This window comes from Urtica dioica, chromosome 9, assembly GCF_054948205.1.
Source record: "Urtica dioica subsp. dioica isolate 48M chromosome 9, U.dioica_male_clone48M_v1_H2, whole genome shotgun sequence".
In the NCBI taxonomy this organism is placed as follows: Eukaryota; Viridiplantae; Streptophyta; class Magnoliopsida; order Rosales; family Urticaceae; genus Urtica; species Urtica dioica.
In genome coordinates this window covers 28,262,440-28,284,597 of record NC_142764.1, presented here as the reverse complement: position 1 = coordinate 28,284,597, position 22,158 = coordinate 28,262,440, and the positions used below count along the sequence as shown (strand labels likewise).

At 36.2% G+C, this 22,158-nt stretch overlaps 3 protein-coding genes across 3 annotated transcripts; 2 read left to right on the top strand and 1 right to left on the bottom strand.

Annotated features, from left to right (window-relative positions):
* The first annotated feature begins 1,409 nt into the window (after window positions 1-1,409).
* Window positions 1,410-6,509, top strand: LOC149386536 (putative alpha,alpha-trehalose-phosphate synthase [UDP-forming] 7). The gene is made up of 4 exons (XM_089626178.1): window positions 1,410-1,678; window positions 1,882-4,071; window positions 4,171-4,444; window positions 5,515-6,509. Exons 2-4 carry the CDS (start codon window positions 2,090-2,092, stop codon window positions 5,851-5,853), a joined length of 2,595 nt encoding a protein of 864 aa, XP_089482304.1. The 5' UTR covers window positions 1,410-1,678; window positions 1,882-2,089; the 3' UTR covers window positions 5,854-6,509.
* A 3,948-nt stretch (window positions 6,510-10,457) lies between these two features.
* LOC149386535 (uncharacterized) lies at window positions 10,458-13,459 on the top strand. Its single transcript, XM_089627381.1, has 7 exons — window positions 10,458-10,620; window positions 11,018-11,062; window positions 11,386-11,501; window positions 12,001-12,128; window positions 12,488-12,635; window positions 12,722-12,881; window positions 13,090-13,459. The coding sequence occupies exons 2-7, from the start codon at window positions 11,050-11,052 to the stop codon at window positions 13,179-13,181; spliced, it is 657 nt and encodes a 218-aa protein (XP_089483507.1). The 5' UTR covers window positions 10,458-10,620; window positions 11,018-11,049; the 3' UTR covers window positions 13,182-13,459.
* A 4,754-nt stretch (window positions 13,460-18,213) lies between these two features.
* UNE1 (intracellular protein transporter, putative (DUF641)) lies at window positions 18,214-20,290 on the bottom strand. The gene has a single exon (XM_089627561.1). It carries the CDS (start codon window positions 19,903-19,905, stop codon window positions 18,562-18,564), a length of 1,344 nt encoding a protein of 447 aa, XP_089483687.1. The 5' UTR covers window positions 19,906-20,290; the 3' UTR covers window positions 18,214-18,561.
* Between the last annotated feature and the right edge of the window lie 1,868 nt (window positions 20,291-22,158).

Here is a 22,158-nt window from a genome sequence, read left to right as displayed (position 1 = left end):
TTTATTCATTATTTTCAAGTGGGCAATATTCCTAACCGTTCTCATCCCAACAACACTTTTTTTTTCCTGAAATATTTTGTCTAACTAGCCAACTCCAAGAGTGCGGCTCCCTGTCCCGTGGGTCGAGCTAAAACTCATGAAATATAAAATGATATTCATGACCCCTTCAAAATAAAATTTATGAGTTTCATCGGTTTTGCTATATATTGGAGGTAAACTAGGTGCATCATTTTAATTTTAATTGATACATGAAGAAATTAATATATGTAATATGTATGCAGAGACTCTTAATTAATAATGAACAAATACGACAGGCATCACGCACACATTTGTAATTGTATTAGCTAAAGCCTATAGGTAGAAAACGACAATAAAAAATCAAATAAATATTAAATTATGAATCCACGTGATAGATTTTTTTTTACACATACTATAAATATAATTTGTACCTACACATTTTTATTTTAATTAATTACGAACATTACACGGAAGAAATTTACATCACATCCATCAGCATATTTGACATAAACGTTTCTAGCAAGGGAAAATATCATATCAGCAAATGCAATATATGCATGTTATACATTAGCATGCGTGTTTATAATATTTTAAATAATATTATCCGTGTATTATATTCTTCTCAATCTCATCACTCCCAAGTCCCAACCTCATCCAAAAAAAAGTTTGGTGCAAATAAGAGACAAGTATCAAGTCACAAATTGCCACCTTATGATCTTTTGTCTATCCCACGTATAAGTCTTTAGCGTGGACCCCAACACAAATTCCCGAAAATACCCTTCATCTAAACGAGCAAACCCATAACACGATTCTCTGTCTGTGAGGATGAAAGCGACATTTACCCTTTCCCCCAAGCAGAAGCATGTCGACGCCAACACAGAACCGCGGAAATAAAAGACGTGTCACCACGTGGCAGACTCGTGGCGTCAGGGATGACGCAATCTCACTTCACAGTCATGAACTTTTCCCCCTTATCCGAACATAACCCAATAGGAGCGGGACAGCTGGAAGTCCCGACCCCACCATCTCCCTCAGGTGTTCCGAGCGAACCGGTCTTTGCCACGTGGCGACATATCCGCTAGTCGACAGGGGTTCGAGTGAGACCACCCTCACAGGATGATTTCCGCTGTGGAACGGATATTCGGCGACGCGTGGGACCCGCAGGCGTTGCCGGGCCCAGGAGCTCTACGCCCCAGGCACGTGTAAACGTGGCTTCCGTTGAGGAGGACACGTCATTGTAACCAGGGAAGAAGAGAGAGCGCGTGGACGAACCTTCTTCGTGTGCCAGTTGGCATTACTGGGTGATCTACTGTCCGACCTTATCCTCTATGTTTATTAAATGAAAATATATAAGTTTTTAGTTTAAAACTTTTAATTCAAAATTATATTATTATTATTTTATTCGTTCGAAGCGTATAGTTGTCCATTTTTCTTTTATTATTGTAATTTCCATTTTGGTTCTCTCCAAAAGGAAGAAGCACTTGCATATTGTAGAGAGAGAAAACAAGTGCGACTCTTCGGAGAAGCAGAGGACCTAAATACGAAACCCTAGATTTTCATTTGATTCTCAAATCGCATAATAATTAATTCCTATTTTGTTTTCATTTCTTCTGATCGTGAAAATATTTGGAATTTGTTCTTCCATTTCAGTACCCCAAAGGTAACGAATTTTGCTTTTGTTTTTATTTGTTTTCCATAGTCGCTTCTGAATCATAGTTTTAGGTTTCAATTTCGGTTACCGGTTTCACACAGAGTTTTTTTTTTTCCGCTGAAAATGTTGCATTTGGATTTTTTTCGTTTTTGGATTTGAGTTCATGGATTCATTTGCGTGTTCGAATCTCATCAGAAACGTTTTGGTTTCAGGGAATCGGTGAGGCTGTCTGAACTTTACCCGCTGGTCTGTTCGACAAAGCTTTTCGGTTTGATCTAATTTTAAAGATCCTAAAAAAGAATTTATTTATTTATTTATTTTTATTCTGGTATATAGAGAGGAAAGGAATCTAGGGTTCTGGTGTTATAGCTTTCCAGATCTTGGATTGGATTTGAGGTTGAACTTGTAGAGACAGGAAAAATGATGTCCAGATCGTATACCAACCTATTAGATTTAGCTTCCGGGAATTTCCCGGTAATGGCTAGAGAGAAGAAGAGACTTCCGAGAGTTATGACCGTGCCCGGAGTTATTTCCGAGCTCGACGACGATCAAGCCAACAGTGTTACCTCCGACGTTCCGTCATCGATCATTCAAGACCGCATAATCATTGTTGCCAATCAGCTTCCAGTCAAAGCAAAGCGCCGACCTGAGAATAAAGGCTGGAGCTTTAGCTGGGACGAAGACTCTCTGCTTTTGCAGCTGAAGAACGGGTTACCCGACGATATGGAGGTTTTGTACGTCGGGTCTCTGAAGGTCGACATTGATCCGAACGAACAGGAAGACGTGTCTCAAGTTTTACTCGAGAGGTTCAAGTGCGTTCCGGCTTTTCTTCCGCCGGACATTTTGACCAAGTTCTACCATGGATTTTGCAAGCAGCATTTGTGGCCTCTGTTCCATTACATGCTTCCGTACTCGGCCACTCACGGGGGGAGGTTTGATCGGTCGCTGTGGGAGGCCTATGTGGCAGCGAACAAGATCTTCTCGCAGAGGGTGATCGAGATAATAAACCCCGAAGACGACTTCGTTTGGATTCATGATTACCATCTGATGGTCTTGCCCACTTTCTTGAGGAGGAGGTTCAACAGGCTCAGGATGGGGTTCTTTCTTCACAGCCCGTTTCCCTCGTCGGAGATATACAGGACTCTTCCGGTCAGGGAAGAGATTCTCAAGGCCCTTCTGAACTCCGATCTTATCGGCTTCCACACGTTTGATTACGCTAGGCATTTCCTGTCCTGTTGCAGTCGGATGCTGGGTCTCGAGTATCAGTCGAAGAGGGGGTATATCGGGTTGGAATACTTCGGTAGGACCGTCGGGATCAAAATCATGCCCGTGGGTATCCACATGGGTCAGATAGAGTCGGTCATGAGGCACGCGGATTACGAGCGGAGGATTCTGGAGCTCAGACGACAGTTCGAAGGAAAGACCGTCCTGCTCGGAGTCGATGACATGGACATATTCAAAGGTGTCAATTTGAAGCTTCTGGCCATGGAGCAGATGCTGAAGCAGCATTTGAAGTGGCAGGGAAAAGCGGTTCTGGTTCAGATCGCGAACCCGGCTCGGGGAAGAGGCAAAGACCTCGAGGAGATACAGGACGAAATACAGTCGAGCTGCAAAAGGATCAACGACGAGTTCGGTCGGCCCGGCTACGAACCCGTCGTGTTCATCGACAGAGCTGTGTCTCTGAGCGAGAGAGCCGCGTATTACGCGATCGCCGAGTGCGTTGTCGTGACCGCGGTGAGGGACGGGATGAACCTCACGCCATACGAGTACATCGTGTGCAGGCAAGGGATCTCCGACTCGGACGCCGGTTCCGAGCTGAGTGGGGCGAAGAAGAGCATGATGGTCGTGTCGGAGTTCATTGGGTGTTCCCCGTCGCTGAGCGGAGCGATCCGGGTCAACCCGTGGAACATCGAAGCGACCGCCGAGGCGATGAACGAGGCAGTGTCCGCGGCGGACGCCGAGAAGCAGCTGCGACACGAAAAGCACTACAGGTACGTGAGCACGCACGACGTGGCGTACTGGGCCAAGAGCTTCTTCCAAGATATGGAGAGGTCGTGCAAAGACCATTTCAGGAGGCGTTGCTGGGGAATTGGGTTCAGCTTCGGGTTCAGGGTCGTGGCTCTCGACCCCAACTTCAGAAAGCTTTCGATAGATGCCATCGTGTCCGCGTACACGAGGTCCAAAAACCGCGCAATACTGTTGGATTACGACGGCACCGTGGTGCCTCCGTCGTCCATGAACAAGGTCCCGAATCACGCCGTGATCTCCATCATAAACGCGCTCTGCGACGACGCGAAGAACAACGTCTTTATGGTCAGTGGCAGAAAACGAGACAACTTGAGCAAGTGGTTCTCTCCTTGCAAGAAGCTTGGGATCGCCGCCGAGCATGGTTACTTCATGAGGTAGCCTTTATTTTCCATGCTAGTTCTTTCAAATGCATTTCTGTTAAAGATTGACTAGACTTGAATGTTAATTATTGCTGTTATGGATATGAATATTAGATGGTCTGCGGATGAAGAATGGGAAAATTGCGGGCTGGGCAGTGATTTCGGGTGGATACAGATGGCCGATCCGATCATGAAACTATACACGGAAGCCACTGATGGATCTTCCATGGAAAGGAAAGAGAGTGCCATTGTTTGGCACCACAGGGATGCAGATCCGAGTTTCGGGTCCTGCCAAGCGAAGGAGATGTTGGACCATCTAGAAAGTGTTTTAGCAAATGAACCAGTGGCTGTTAAAAGTGGTCAGTTTATCGTAGAAGTGAAGCCACAGGTATGTGTCAATCTCTCTTTTATTTTTATTTTTTCTTTTTATCTGCATTTTGGGGTTGGTTTGGCTTGGAATTATTGCCCACTTAATTCTCTCCCTCTCTCTTGTCCATTTCAAGAATAAGAAACATTTAAAACAAGTAGTTATGAGCTAAAATATACGTGGACAAATTCAGAAAACTTAGGTGAACGATAGACATCTAATCTATCTCTCTCTTTTTTTTTTTTTTTTTCTTTTTGTTGGGGAAAGCTTGATAAGGTTTTACCAAAGCTTAAAAGGGTGTCCCTACTTTTTTTTTTTTTTATATCAAAACAAAGCTTAGGACTAGTCTCTTAGTGGTGTATACAACAGGGGGTGTAAAGAAAGAATTGAAAGAAGTATTGTATATGTGGTTGCTAAGTGTGAAAGCACTAGCGTTGTAGTTAGCTTTTTGTTGGTGTCGGCGCTGTAGTGGACCCTTTATTTGAAAAAGCATGAAGTTTGTGATAATAATACTTTTGGAAAAGAAAAGAGAAAGAAAGAAAATTGGTTGAAAGAAAGAGAGAGTTACTGGTGGTGGTGTATAAGCAAAATAGATAAGATGCTGATGCTGATTCGGACATTTTAAAGAGAGCACAGTGTAAATTGTCAGAAGCAAGTTGTGTGGAAGGAGACATCTCTAGTTTTGGCCAGCCTATGTCCCAGTCACACATGATCAAAACAAAGCCCAACTCTATTCCCATCCACTAACCCTACCCAATTGCCAAAATAATCATTTTGCCATTTTTTCTTTAGTCTTAGGGTGGTGTGTTTGGAAACAGAAAATCAGAGGGCAAGTCAAACTTTTGTGTTGTTTAGGGAAGTCATGAATAATATGAGCAAAAATGAAGAGTGGTAGTTAGAAGAGAGGCTCAAACGTGGGACCCACGTGTAGACTTTTCAAGGAAAATGGAATCCCCTTGTTTGCTATACTTTTTCCTTTCCCTCATATTTTCTAGGCTCCAAACACTCACTTTAACTTAGGGGTGATAATAGTATTTAGGAATAGCATCAAATCGATTGTGATGTTGGTGTGTGTGTGTGTGTGGGTTCAGGGGGTGACCAAAGGCATGGTGGCGGAGAAGATCTTCACGTCGATGGCCGATCAAGGAAGGCGGGCGGATTTCGTGTTGTGCGTCGGAGACGATCGATCCGACGAGGACATGTTTGAGATTATCGGCAGTGCGATATCAAGTGGTATACTCTCAACAAACACGTGTGTATTTGCGTGCACGGTTGGTCAGAAACCAAGTAAAGCCAAGTACTATTTGGACGACACGGCCGAGGTTATGAACATGCTTGAAGCCCTAGCCGAAGTCTCGGACCCCGCCGAACCTTCGTCCCCGGAATTCGGAACCCCCCAAGCTATCATCGACGGCTTTCAAAGACTTTGAAAGAAGACCGATTGAGTTTGAGAGACGGAGTTCGAGTGTTCTGTCGGTGGTTATTTTTTTATTTGTGGTCGGTTTCCGGAGCGAAGAGAAGAGAAGAAGCGCGGAACATCTCTGTGTCTTGTTTGAAGCGATAAACATGTCAAGCGGGACGGGTTTTTACCAACATGGGTGTTTTGCGTCAATTCATGTCATTGCGAAGAAGGGTCGAATTTAGACTGAGGAAATTCATTTGTGAAGGACTGACTTGGAATTGTGAAGAAATATGGGACTTTCATTTGCTCAATTTATAGTACGCTAAGCTTGCATGGTTTGGAGACATGGCCAGAGAGCGAGTGTGACATAAAAATGCAGAAAGCTTTTAACTTTAATGGTGGACAGATCTGTTGGTGGTAAGATAGATAGATATCTATTGGGAAAGAACATTATATACTTCTTTCCATTTTTGTTTCGTCTGTTTTTTTTTTCATTTTTTTTTTGCATGAACATGCCTTCCCATCTATTCTCAGTTTGCCCAGCTTATTGAATCTGTAAATTATATAGCGAAATTTGCGATTAAGCTTTGGTTAAATGTCAGCCATAACATCCTTTGTACGGAGGTAATTGTCTTGTGGGCGTGAAACTTCTGAAATGTTATATGGGATAGACTTCTTTTTTGATATGGGATGAATTTGATTTGGATATGTTGTAATAATCTCGTGGGTTGTGATATATGTTTTTGGTCATCTATTGCATATATATAAACATTTTGCATCTTCTAAATATCCCATTAATTGTTTTTTTAATTTTAAAAATATAAATTATAACAGTAGATTATACTTCTTAAAATTTTTATTTTCACCTTTTCTTTTGTACTGTTTTATTTATTTGTTTAAGGTTTCATTTTGAACAAATATTAATAAATGAGGTATTTATGGAATGTTTACATTGAAAAATATCTTTGGAATTACGTTTATCAAGCGAGCTACAAAGTCTTCAACTTGCAGATGTGAAGCAAGCGACCCCGAAACCAGTTTCTTGATAGCCACTCCAAAAAAAAAAAAAGATAGATTAGAGTCTTAAAGTTGAAGCTATTACATGATAGTTTCTTAATCCATCTTTCACGTCCGAAGTTGGGCTCTGTGTAGTGCTCTTTTCCACAACTTTCAGATCAGGCATGACGTTTCTGCCTGAACACCAAGAAGTGGACACGTAGATGCTAAAACGACAAAGTTATATCTTTCGAATAAAACGACAAAGTTTTGACGTCTTGAAATGAAGAACGATAACTACAGCTACGTGTAAGTTGCAGAAGATATTTAAAATAGTAACGAAGATAAGTGTAATCAATGGACACATGTGAGATTTAACAGGAAAGTGACAACTATTATACGTATGTCTACGTGAGACTTAGAGATTACCAAACCCGAAACCAGCCAAGTTACGTGTCTATATATTGTTTATTCATTTTAAAACATGAGTGGATTAGAGTATAGTGTACACATGGCAAGTACAGTCACACTTGCCATATCACCTATTTATCGTTAGCAATCTGTTAATTTGTTATTAGTCAATGAGTAGCATATAGTCTTACATTCTTTGTATCACTGCATTGTACATATTCTTCAGTCAATGATGAGTACAATCAGTTGAGCAAGTCATAAACAAACCCGTCTTCTTCATTCTCTCTATCGTTCTCTCATTCCTATATTCAATTTGGTATCAGAACAACAATTGATTTTTTTATTTCAAAAGCTCAACTAGTCTTCAATGACGTCGTCTTTATCAGGAATGGTTTCTCGACAGCGGCGCTACGAATCACATCACCTCAGAGATGAACAATCTCAACATCCACAGAGACTAAACATGCAAATAGAAATTGATAGTAAGGAATGGTTCTAAACTAGCCATTTTACATATTGGAGATACAACATTACCGCTTGATCATAAACAATGACTAAGCCTGAAAAATGTTCTTCACGAACCTAATGTCACTAGGAACTTACTAAGCACTGATTGAATTCCTTGGTGATCAATGTCTCATAAAGGACAACACCACACAGATAGTTTTTCTGGAAGGCAGTCTTAGATGAGGTCTATACCAGCTCGATTTCAATCAGCTTGCAAGTCCCCGTGATGCTTTGAAGCCAAAACTACATGCCTTAGTCTCAATAAGTCTGCCTGGACCAATGTTCTCTTTGTCTGATTCTTTGAAAAAGTCTTGTTCCATTTTACCTAGTTCTTTTGTCCAAGAGTCAAAAGTCTGTACCACTAGTCATAATACATTTATACCACATCTGATGTAAATGTGTGGCATAGGGGTTTAGGCCATCCATCAAAAGATGTTCTTGTTCATGCTTTAAAGTCTGTAAACATCACTGCTCCATCAAATAAATTGAGTTTTTGTCCGGATTGTGTATATGACAAAATGCAACTGAACCATTCTAATTGATCCCACTACTGAATTATCTATAGCTGGTTATAAGTACTATTTAATGAGACCATGGAGAGAGTTTCAGAATTGAAGCGGATAGTTGATCATTACATAGGATCACCGCAAAGAAACAACACCAGAAATTAAGAAGTGTTCCCAAAACTCTGCCTGCAAGCGTTCCTGATTCTATAAAAACAATTTACTGACCGTGCAGTGCAATTTCTAGAGGTTAGTTTTGTTTGGATAAAGTGTGTTGCAAACAAAATAGTTTTTGTCCGGAGAAGGAACGAACGATGAATCTAAATATTGGTTTCTCTCGGCTTTGATTTTGCAGAGCAACCCCGGGTGGGCATATACCGAGAAGCGCAAGTTTATGAAATTGGTGGTGTTTTACAGTAGACTTGGCTTCTTATGCAAATTTACATCTATTTGTGTCAGCACACTGGTCGGGTATTTATGTTAACAGTCTTTCTTTTTGCAATAATCTTGCGGTATCACTATAGAAAGGGCTTAGGTACTTAGGCTTTTCGAGTTGTCTTACCCGAGTTAGTTGCATAATTTGCGTTGCTCTCATGGCCGCATAACCTTTTCCGTCAACTGTTTGGTAGAGTAAAAACAATGTCTTATTGTTGATGCTTTGTTTTGAATATGATGCTCCTCTGTCACACATGAATGTCATGACCTTGGGTTGCTCATACAAACATGAATGTCACACATGAAATGTTGCAGAAGAAACCTCCCGGGATCGTGATTTGCAGTGCCGTCTCGTGGTGCTTTTAAAGCTGGCTTTGTCGTACGGTATTTCCGTTCGTAAGACGATCTCGAAGTGGTCGGAATCGGCGCTGATATGAATGCCATAGCTTGTGTTGGAGAGTTCGTTAAACCCATTCGTTATTGACTCTCGTGGGCTATGGTTACTGTATTCTAAAATACGATGTGCATGTGAACGTGGGTTGTATTATATGTGCACAACCAGAACATTTTGTGCTCTGATTTTTTCTTTCTTTCTTTTTTTTTTTTTGTGTAAATATTTTGAAATTTTGTTTAGGAATACAATTTCTTTTGTACCCATGCTATGTTTTAGAGAAGGAGAAAATAGAAATCATTCCACGGCTCGGTTGGCTTTTTTTTGTTGCTAGGAAATTACCACAAGGAGTAACTTGTCAATTTTTTCCAGTAAAAAAAATGTCAATATTTTTTTAACAGTAATTATTGGGTAAAGCGGTTTCCGGAGTGGTGGAGGAGTCATCGAGTAATGTGGCTCTATTATCCAACTTCAAATAAGTACATGAATTTGATTCGTCTTTAAAATAAATAACTTAATTATTTTAGCTTTATTTTTTTAAAACATAATCTTAGTCTAAAAATGTAAATTATTTAATCTTTACTTACTATATTTATGTTATATTATAATTTAATTAGATTTGAAATCAAGTTTAATGTTATTTAATTTTGTTAATATGTTTGAAGTTTGTATAAAAATAATATTTTGAAGGTTAATATTATAAATAAATAAAACTAGTCTACGACCAAAGTGTTCATTACTTGATAGTTTAGGGATCATCAAATAAAAACCATTATTTTAGGTCGGAGTTGTATAGAAATGAAATCATCATTTTCACTCAAAATGATTTTTTTCTTTCTTTCAAATTTAGGATTTTAACGCTCAAAAGATTAACAAAAAAGTAAGATTTTTGTTTTTATTTCGTGTTTGAATTGCTGTAGGATAGTTATAATAATTATTAGAGTGATAAATTATATGATTTGAATCAGTTTTGAAAAAGTTAAGATTTTAAATTTTTTTTTTCCGATGAATTAAGATGAAATCCAATGAAATTCATCACTACTTACGATGAAAGTCGAAGTTTTAAGATGATTTTATGTTTTTTTTTATGAATTCGGATGAGTTTCGATGAATCTGATTCATCTCTTTAAATAACTTGTTTTTAATAATATTTTTTTAAAACCTAATCATATTCTAAAAACATAAAAATTTAAAATTTATTTACTATTTTTATTTTTATATTAATTATCAGTCATTTAAATAATGGTTATTTAATTTGGTTAATTTGTTTGAAGTTTGTATAAAAATAATACTTTAAAGGTTAATGTTATAAAATAAAATAAAAGTTTAGGACAAAAGTGTTTATTTCTTTTTTTTTTTAAGGACCAAAGTGTTGGATAAAAAGAAAAGTACTAAATGGAAAGGAAAATAGTCCGAGCTAAAAAAGGAAAGAGGCGAACATAACCCTAAGTCCCCTTTCTCAGAGAACCCACCGCTCCTCTTCAATTTCTCAATCTCCGCCGCCGATTCTCTCTCTCTCTCTCTCTCTCTCTCTCTCTCTCTCTCAGTTAAGGTAATATTTTCCTTTCTTCTCACTCTAACGATTCTATCACCGATGACTTGCCGTGTATTTTTTTTTAATCTTTCTGAGTTGGAGATTGAATCTAAGCCTATTCCGTTAGAAATACACTGCAGAAGAAATCATCCATAAAAACGTAAATCATTACCCAAAAAAAAAAAAGAATTCGATGCTCGCTACTGGTGTGATAATAATTTGATCTTTGTTCTGAATTTCTGAATAAGAGGTTTAGTCTAAGCAAATCGTATTCGTCATCTAAGATACGGTTTTCATGCTTTGTGTCTAAGCTCCACTATATCTGAGAAGGAATAAAAAAAACGTTGCATTGTGAATAGTTTTTTGTGTTTGATATTAATTCTACTTTCGTTGTTCTTCTTCTTCTTGTTTGCAGAATAATAATTTATCTTACTTCGTGACCTGACAATGGACGACTGGGGTAATCTTTTGCGGCCCGAATTTCTTCAATTTATTTGTTTTTTTTTAAGTGGGTGTTTTATTTGTTATCCCATTTACAATATAAAGATCGGAATTGTTTCAACAATTGAGTAGTGAAAATCCGTACATTGTTTCAATAATTGAATAGTTTCTATTTGTTGGGATTGCAGATTTTTCTACTTCATTTCCTGTTATTTTCTTCAACTCTACAGCCAAGAAAAAAAATGTCTCTTCTTTTTTTCTGGTTTACCGTTGGCTTAATTTTGGTAGATAATGTTCAACTTCATTCATTGTTCTGTATGTGCACTCTTGGTTGTGTTTCAGAGGATGAGCAAGTTCCAGCGCTTAAGGATCAACCTATAAGCAAATGGGACGATGAAGATGCGGATCTAAATGATGTGAAGGACTCTTGGGAAGATGATGATGATGAGCCTGCTAAGGTAGTTTAACCCGAATATTCTCTGTCTCAAATAGTTCTCAACTGTCTTGGTCAATAAGGCTAAGATTAATTTCTGGATATTCAATATTAAAACCAGTGAGTAAAAATAGATTCTTTATGAGTGTGTTTGGTTTGGATAAACTACTTGTATATTTTAGGCTAGGGAATGATTTTGTCTCTCCCTTGTTAGAAATACTAGAATCGCCCAGTTTGAATATAGTGATATTATTATTTTCTAATAGCATTATGTATTTTGAGCGAAACGTGGGCTGTAACTGAATTTTTTGTTCCCTGCGTCCCATTGGAAAAGATGGGAAAAAAGTTTCTCTTTATCTTTATTTTTTAATAATATATTCATTATACATGGTTGCTTACCACTTGGTCAATGCATTTTATTTTGAGAAAACCTACATGTAATAAGTATTTTTTTTTTCCTGTATGGTAATATTACTTCTATTGTGATATATTTATTTATATATACATTTTTTTTTATGAACCAGGAACCTGTTGCACCTGTTGTGAAGGCCCCTAAGAAACCTGCACAAAAAGCAGCTGAAAAGAAAGAAAAGAGCATCGAGGTAAAGGAAGAGCCTCTAGATCCTTTGGCTGAGAAACTTCGACAACAACGGTAATTGCTTTAAGATTATTTAAGTTTTTTTTTTCCGCATTCTCAAATAGATCTCTGAGGGCCTTCCTATCGATGAACTCTATTAGATTCACGAAGCTAATTGTTTAGTTTGTTGAATGTCCTATAATTGTTACCTAAGTTTCACACTGATTGATCATTAACCACGATGGAAAAAGAAAAATTAAACAAATTATATAACTTTATTATATTCGATTACCATTGGTCTTTTTAGTTTCAATTTATTTGAATTGTTCGAGTTTCATTCCTCGGAGGTTGTAGAGAGGACAAATAACATATAATCATTGCAGCAAGTTATCTAATTAAGTATCACCATATTCACAACATTGTCTTCCTTTCAGGCTCGTAGAAGAAGCTGATTACAAATCAACGAAGGAGCTATTTGGCAAGAAAGGTGACGAGAAAACGCTCGACAACTTTATCCCGAAATCTGAAAGTGATTTTCAGGAGTACGCAGAGCTCATTGGTCAAAAGCTCCTTCCGTACGAGGTTAGATGTGGGGAAACTTTTTTTTGTTTTTAATTTTATTTTTAACTATGCTCTCAACGTGACTTTTGAATTTTCTATCTTGACAGAAAAGTTACCATTATATTGCCCTGCTTAAGGCAGTGATGAGAGTATCGACGGTGTCTTTGAAAGCAGCGGACGCGAAAGAAGTGGCTTCTTCAATCACGGCAATCGCCAACGAGAAACTGAAGTTGGAGAAAGAAGCCGCGGCTGGTAAAAAGAAGACAGGTACCAATTTTTTTCACTTTTTTTCTTTCTCAAGATTTGTTTTGTGCGAGGCATTATTGTTTATTTATCAGCTTTATTGTTTTTAACTTAGACTTCTGCAGAATAGCTAGAGCAAATAACACACTCAAATGACTATTCCATAATAATGGAAAATCTTGGCTATTCACTCATATATGTGACTATTTTGTGTGATATATATTTGGTTCAGGTGGAAAGAAAAAACAGCTTCACGTTGATAAACCTGACGACGACTTGGTTGTTAATTCGTATGACGATATGGAGGACTATGATTTCATGTGAGAGTATGTTTTTCAGTTTTTTCATTGCACAAATGGTCCAAAAAGGAAAGAAGAAAAAAAAGAGAGCTTTTGGGTTTTATTTACCACCAGTTATAGAGATTTGATGATGTGTTGGGAGATTAAATGAGTGCTTTTTGTATTCTATATTTTTGACAAATACAAATAAATATGCCCCTAAGTCTCTTTTGTACGTAGTGCTCAAATTTTTTGATGTCTCTCGACTATTATCTGAATAATTTTTTTTATCCTTTTGTTTTTACAATTATAGTGTTTTTTTTTATGTCTCGACTATTATCTGAATATTTTTTTATCCTTTTGTTTTTACAATTATAGTCTCCCATGACCTAAAGATCCTTAGCATTTTGAGTCTTTTGTGCACTGCGGGTTATTAATAGTAAAGGGATGAAGGACTGTTTTAGACATTTGTGCTCAGGACATTTGTAATCAAGAGTTCTAGATATTTTGTCCAAAACACCAAAGTGTTTTTGTGTGTGTGTGTGTAGATAAATGTATTTGAATTTTGAATATGCTTTAATTTTTTTTTTTTTTTTTTTTCTGAATATGCTTATTTACATTATGTATATAATGATATATTCTTTTTTTGTATATCAAAGTTGGTATCTAATATTTCTATAGAGGAAAAATAAAATAAATAAACAAAATAGTGATGAGGGGAAACAGCTTATAGGAGAGAGAACACTCATTGTTCTCAAATTTTGAGTCAAGGTCTTTTGCTTGGTGGATGTCTGTGTAGTTAACATTTTTAAAAGGTTGTTTTGTTTCATAGTTTCCCTGCAAGATGCTTAATCGGAGCCACGAGCCCAAGTCCCAAACCAATATTCATTTCTATTCTATTTTTTCCTCCTTTTTTTTTTAAGATTGCAATTAATTTCTATCTACAACCGACAGCTAATACATGACATGGCATATTTGCTTTGATTATATGTATACAAGAATCAAGACAACTATGTAAGTTTGTCTCTCATTTTGTATTTCTGAACGGCAATAAATGTCACTACGATCCAAAAAACTGGATCGTTTAGCAAATGCACAAAGAGCATGTACTATATTGTATTGCAATTGTACCCTGAAAAAAATTAATGTAATCATATCCACCTGTTAACATTTTTACTTAAATAAATTCTCCATATATGTAAGGGAAAATTTAGTGAGTCGTGTGGGGACGAGAGTTATTTATTTATTTATTTTTATATAAAATTTAACCCGTTATTTAAAGTTAATCAGGTGTTTTGTGTTTGAATTTGGACATTAGAGTACTGTAGAAACTTGTTTCTTCAAATTAGTGTAGAGACTTTGTTGAGCTTGTAGGGACGAATTGGTAATTATAGTAAGGAGAGACAACATACACAAGTCACAGGTATAAGAGGTAAAGGTTAAAATTATGGGGATTTCGGAGCATCTTGTCTATATTCCCATGCCTCGTGAACAATGCTCAGCTCTTTCAATGCCTTCCTGCTCCAACTTTGTTTATATCTTGTTCAATTACTTCTTTTACACATATACATTGTATATTCACCTGGAAGAGCATAGTAAACTCGACAAAACCAGCACATCTTTTTTCCTATTTACTTATATGTCTTTTAAAGGAAATTGACTAGTTGAGACTTGGGACATGACTTCAATCATGCGAAAGGATAAAGATTTTGTCATACCATGTAATCAAGAAATAGTAAAAGGAAATTAAAAGGAGGCCAAAGTGTTTATGTTACATTACATGCAAGTTATCTTCTAGAGATTTGAAAGCAAAAAAAGAAAAAGAAAAAGAAAAAAGAGAGAGTATATTTTATCTTAATTTAGAATTATTATTATTTAATCTCTAAGTAACAAAAGATTTTCTTTTACTTTGTATTCCAGATATGTTTATAACAAAGATATTTGTACAAGATAGTGACCCCAAATCATTGATTCACTTTTCCTTTTAGTTTTTGTTGTTTCACTCTCAATCTCACCCCACTACTTCCTTCCACTATCTTATGAATTTAGCATCCAGATTCAAAATTCCGAGAAAATATTTTACTACGCTCTTAATTTGAATCTTGAATGAAATTACAATTTGGACGTCAAATTATAAAATGAGATTGTAAATATTGTTGTTAGATGCATAAAAATATGCTTATATGGTATTAATTACATATGTATAATCGTTTATTGCAACTTTCTAAATGTGACTTTTGTTGGTTAGTTTAATATATAAACGGTAAATATATTAATGGACAACAATATAAACGAAATTCTCTATGGAATATTTAAAGTTGATCTTTTTTCCTACATTATAATCTATAGTTGAACTAGTTCTATGTGCATGAGAGAGAGAGAGAGAGAGAGAGAAAACAATATTTTGTTCCACCTCATTTGGAATTAAGGTAATACTTAATCGCATCGTAATTCTCTGTTTGTACGCTCCTCTTAGTTGTTCCATAGTTAATCTTTGTTTTAGGTTTATTTGAATTCTCCAATAGTAAATACGTATTAACCATGTGATATCATTAATCTTCAATTTCAACTTTTTTGAATGTCGCAAATGACAAATAATATCAACGAGACTATGTTTAGTAACGATTAATGGCTATTAACCTTTAAATTAATTTTATCAACCGTCGATTTTAAGTTTACTTAAATTTTGTGAATTGTACGGATTATTAACCACCTTTTACACATACATTGAATAATTATTAGCATTTAGTTTTTAAGTTTATTTGAATTTTGCTAATAGCAAATATAATTAATCATCTTATATACCGGACTATGTTCATCGATAATTCATAATTATTAATATCGGTTCTTGGAAACAAAAATGTTGGTCGTTTTCGAGCCTCAACAATCAGTAGAAAACAAAGATGAAAAGTATTTGTGTCGTTTTATATTTTAAGATATGGGTCTCAAAAAATCGTTGCACATATACATTATAAACTCTGAATAAAAATAAAATAACAAAATCAAATATGGAAAAAGGCGATTTTATTAAAAATATGAACTCAATCACACAAGCCGGTCTCGATCAATTTGAATGATGAAATGACGAGCTCAAAGAGTACAATCGAACAGAGAGAGAATAGTAATTGCAATAATAAGGAAATAGAAGGTGCATTTCTTCTCGTAAGAAATGAAATATAAACCAGCGAAGTGCGCGATCTGGGTACACGCGTTGGCGTCATTGCTTCTCGTCTAGCCACGTCATGTCGCTTCTCGTCTAGCCACGTCATGTCGCTTGGTTGAATTGGCTATGTAGAATTCGTCAACGTCCCGCGTCTCACGGCGAGAACGCGCATCTCCTATTGACTTCGACTTCGTGGGAATTTTCTGGAGAAGATGGACCGGATTCGTGAAGTGGAATATGGGCATAGCCCAATTGACTTGTTTAACGTTCGCACCCATAAATGACAAACGATAATATCGTAATCCTGATACTATCTCTTATGTCGATTTGGGTCACGTGGGCTTTTTGGAATTATTGAGCTTTTCGGCCCACCAATATAGAATGAAATAAGGGGCGAATTTTACACCCGCGGTCATTTGCGACATTCAAGCGACTATGAGAATATTGAGCGGTGTGTTTTTAGGGATTTAAAGATGGATTTTTTTTTTTTTTTGGTATAAAACTGATGCAAGTAATTAATGTTTGAGTATGTGGTTGATATTATGAGAATTTTATAATATCGTTGTTTTAAATTGACTATTTCTCCATAATAAATTTACGATTGAACTAAAAGTTTCAAAGAACATTGTTATTTGGGCTTTATACTATACCTACATTTAAAAAAAAAAAAAAAAAAAAATATTGGAGTGAGTGAGTGGGAGATGAGTTAAGAGCAAGGTTTAAAATATCGGCGATATCTCACGATATATCGCCGATATATCCATACCGGGGCAAGCTCGATATAAAAATGGGTATATATCGTTTCGTTTTATAAAATCTCGTTTTAATATCGAGATATATCGACTAAATCTTCAAAATATCGCGATATTTTGAAGGTTTTAAAACCCCAAATATCGAACGATATTTTAAAAAAATCGCCCATATTTATTATATTATAAAACTTTAAAAAATTTTAACTTTAAATGAGTTTTCCGGGCCCAAAATCAAATTAGGCCATCGAAAATTGGGGCCCAATTGATTATTTGAAGTGAATGTATTCTATAGCTATATATAAGTGTGATTCCTTCCGTTGCTTAGTTTCAATTTCGATGTGTGACTTTTCTCTTTTGCACTATTCCTTTTTCTTTATTTCCTTACACGTAATGTAGTGACATATGTGACATATTAATATTAGATTATAAAATCCACTTGTAATAATCTATATATATATATATATATATATATATATATATATATAATCCACTTGTATACAATTTATTTTTTTTTATAAATATATATGTATTATAAATTATATATATATACATTTTTCCACATCATATTTACAATATCTATTTATATATTTTTATTCATTACAATTAAATTATATACATTTTGTAAAAGAAAAAAAATCAAACTTTTGAATATATATAAGCATAAGTTAACATAATTTTAATTTGTAATAATTTTTTAAAAATTATAAATTACATCAATAATTACTTTTATGTAAATGATATAATAATGTTATTTGAGTACATATTAAGATAAGAAGGTTGTTTTATTACATTTTTTAATATTGAGAAAGTAATGTATATATTAATAATGTATATCTATAAGAAAAAAGTTATAGGTATATTTTAAATTTGATTGTTTCATTAGAAATTTAAAAATATAAATAGTGGTACATATTTTATTATATTTTGTTATAAGATTTTTGTCGATATATCCGTCGGTAATCGATATATCATCGATATATCACCGATATAATCGGTAGTCGGTATTAAAATTGTTATAGAATATCCGTCGATATATCCGTCGATACCCGATATATCCATAAAATCAGAACCTCGGTATCGGTATCGGTATCGGTATGGATATTTTAAACATTGGTTAAGAGTGTTAAAACAAAATAAATCACGTACTTTCTAAGCCACGTCATTAACGAGGTCCCACCAAATTCCGCCGTCCTACTTTTTAACAAATAATACCCACGCGCAACCAGTGATTAACAAACTTATCCATTACTTCACTTTTTAATTAGTTGTAGAATTTGCAATTTGGAACCGAAACAAGACCGTAAACACTATCTATAAATAAGCTCTAATCATTTCTCCAAAAAAAAAAAAAAAAAAAAAAAAACTCTAATCATAATTTCCTTCTTCTATGGTGTATCAGGGAATAATATTAACAATGGCCCACAACTTCGCTGGAGCGTGTCTAAAACACTACAAGGACCGCGCGTGAACGTATAACCTTCATAAATAAAAGATAAATGAGAGAGAGAAAATCAGGTGACCGGAGATAAGTAAACCTGGCTCTGAATCACCGTCTTTCCGATCTTGAATCCCGGCACGACGGTGAAGCCCACTCTCAGCTCTGCTTCCGGAGTCAAACCCTCGCCGATCTCGCCGGAGAAGAGAGCTTCTTGGCTCAGCCGACTCTCCATGTAAACCTCGGAGAATCTCGACCCCTTCCTCACCTGAAACACCGTGACGTCACCGCCGAACGAGAAAGCCAGTCGGTGGAGGAGCCAAACTTGCCGAGCCATCTCGGCGAAGGACTCGAAGAACGGCGTCTCCGGATATCCCGACGACGACACCACTTTTCTCTGGCTCAAGCTCCCGAAAACAGAGCACTCCATTTTAGCGTGAACGACCTGCAAATACTTTGCCCTAACGAACCTCGCGAACTCCGATTCCGGCTCTCTGCCGATCGCCTCCTTCGAATTCGCCGTCCTCAGCCGCCGGAACTCCTCCAAGCACGCCGCCGGATCTTTCTCTCCGTCGAAATCGCCATTGAAGCTCGGGGAATTGAAGCCTTCGAGCATTGTCTTGCAAACGAACGACTCGAACGCGAACATCCGGTGGCTATTCCGCCGGAAACTCGCTCCTGGCTCGATAAACCTCGCCGCCGTATCCAGATCCCAATTCGCCGACTCCATTTCTCCGACGAGGACCTTCACGAACGATCTCGCCGAGCGTATCGCGCCGTGGAGGAACGCCGTGTAGTGGCTCGGCCTGAGAGACGTCGGAACCTTAACGGCGTCAAAGACGGACTGAGAGCCGCTCGCGCTGAGCCGCTTCTCGACGGAGCGGTTAAAGGCGACGGCGTCGGATAATCGCTTCCTAAGAGATTTGAGCTCCGAATCTCTCCTTTCGGAATCGGCTCCGAGCTTCTTGATTGTGATCTCGTAGGTCTTCATGAGTCCTTGCTGCTCCTGAATCTCTGCGAGCATGGTGGTGATTTGCGGAGACAAGTCCAGGTCTTTCCTCAAGAACCTTCTTTTGAGGTCGGAGATTGATCGGAGCTCGTCGACGACGGACTGGTCGGCGGTTTGGATGAGATCGCCGTCGTAAGGGTCCTGGGCTGTCTGGAGCTCGGCGTAGGAGGCTTTGATGGAGGTAACGGAGGCGAAGAGCTTCGCGAGGAGAGCCTCCATGACGGCGCGTGAGGTACACTCGCCGTCTCCGGCGCGTGGGTCGGACTTGTTGCATGAGCTGGGGTTTAGGAGGCAAATGCCGTTGTTGGAGGCGATCTTCGTGGTGGCGCTTCGGAGGCTTATCACTTTCTGAATCGTCTGCCCAAATCTGCTCTTCTTCTTTGCTCTTCCTCTCATTGTTGTTGTTTCCATAATTTTTATTTTCTTTTTATTAATATTCTCTGTCTCACAGACACTTATGTCTGAGAAAATATTGAAAAAGTAATGGGCTTGAGAGAGTGGGAGAGAAGAGAGGTGTTAATGGGAAAAGAGAGAGTTGGGAACTTTGACTATTGAGTGAAATAGTATGAGACTATGAATTTCAGAGGATGGTCTTTCCTTCTTTCTGAGCGAGCGTAGGTTATTATGGGAAAAGTGCTCGTGATGTTTTAAAGCGCGGGAAATAAATATATTATAATGAGAAAACATCAATTAATGTGAGTGATTTTGTGGGACTCGGAGAGACAAGTGCCTGTGTTTTCATTGTCCGCGCTGAAATGGGATACAACAATTCAATCTTAAATATTAAATATAGCATGTGTTAATGTTATGTTTTTTTGTTTGTTTTTCTTTTCTTTTTTTTTTGTTTGCTAATATCTGTTTGTGGTGTTACTTCTTAGTTCTTCCTTGTTACCACTTACTATTTTTATTTTAGCAAATTACCACTAACTATTACTATTAGACTTGTTAGTTACTTATTGACGATCATAAATACATCACTAACGAAGCCAAGCTGCCAAGGCTTCACTCTTCAAAGCTTATTAGATTGTCAGAGCATCTAATGATACACTAAATTTGATATAATTTTGGGACTATATATTTTTTGCTCCAATGTTTTAATATCTTACGCTAAAGAGAATATTTTAATAATATATTTTTTATAAGCCATTTTTATCTAAATGCTTTTAGATTAAGTGTCTTAATTTTATTAGTTATTTGTAATGTCTAATTAAATATAAAAATATAATTGTATTTATTTATCAATTATGTGTAACATATAGTATAAATCACTAATAAACTATTTAAAAAAAAAAATTGTAAGTAACTAGGCCACTTTAAACATGTGATTTTGGATCTAACCTATGTTTGACAATTTTTAGGGATATAACCAAATGGTTTATGTGGCAATAATTAAGGTCTGATTTGTCCTTATTTATTAACAAATTCATCACTTTCTCTCTCCTATTTTTTTTTAAATAATTTTTTTTGCATCAAAACTTCAAAAATTCGTATTTTTCTCATACGAACTCGAGATTGAGTGATTTCAATACCTACAAATTCGTGGCGTCGAGATCTTCAAAAATAGATCCATTGTGTTTGATGAAAAATTATGTTTAATGCATCATAGTTACGTTTCCATTTATTTTTTTGATAATTTCAAAAATTTCCAGTTATTTCCATATTTAAGGTAGTAACGTGATTTTTCTACATCTATGGTATTAAACATGATTTTTCATCAAACACAATGGATCTATTTTTGAAGATCTCGGCGTCACGAATCCGTAGGATTTGGAATCACTCAATTTCGAGTTCATATGAGATAGATATGGTTTTTTGAAGTTTTTATGTAAAAAAAAATATAGGAAAAAAGTAAGAGAGAGAAAGTGACGAATTTGTTAATAAATAAGGGTAAATCAGACCTTAATTATTGCCACATAAGTCTGTTGGCTATTTCCCTAAAAGTTGTTAAACATAGGTTAAAAACAAATTTCATAATTTCATTTTGCCTATTTCGCTACACTGCGCTAAAAAAATGTAATCAATAAAAAAAGAAAATTAATAAATTCCATTACATAGATAATACAATATTTTTTATGAAATAAATAATACACCATTAAAAAAAATATATGTAAATAGTATTTATAGTAGCATCTTTTGGTTTGATATCTATAAATTTTTTTTTTTAATTATTGGCTTAATTTAAGTGGTATAATTTGGATTATAAACAAATCTCCAAATAGTTACAAACATATTGATTAGACTTGGATTAAATAAATATGTACTTTTAATTAATTAGATTATAATAATGTATAAATATTTGGTGTAAATTTTACACTAAATGAACAGTGTTAGACCAAATTTTGTGCAATACTGTTTATTTGGTGTAAAAACCACATAAAATATAGAATGTTGAAGTTATATAATTTCTCCAATTGGAGAATTATTAGAGTTATAGAGTTCTCTATTGGACATGCTCTTACTACTAGGTGACAATTATCCTCAAATATTTGGTAAAAAATATCTAACTCTAGCAAAACTCTAAACATAGATGTTAAGAAACTAAATATCATTCCTAACTTTCGGATTTCTTTTTTTAGTTATTATCTGATGACATTGTTTAAAGTTACCGTAGCCAATGTTCTCGAATGATGAAAAAATGGAAGAAAAAAAAACGTCACCAAAAAA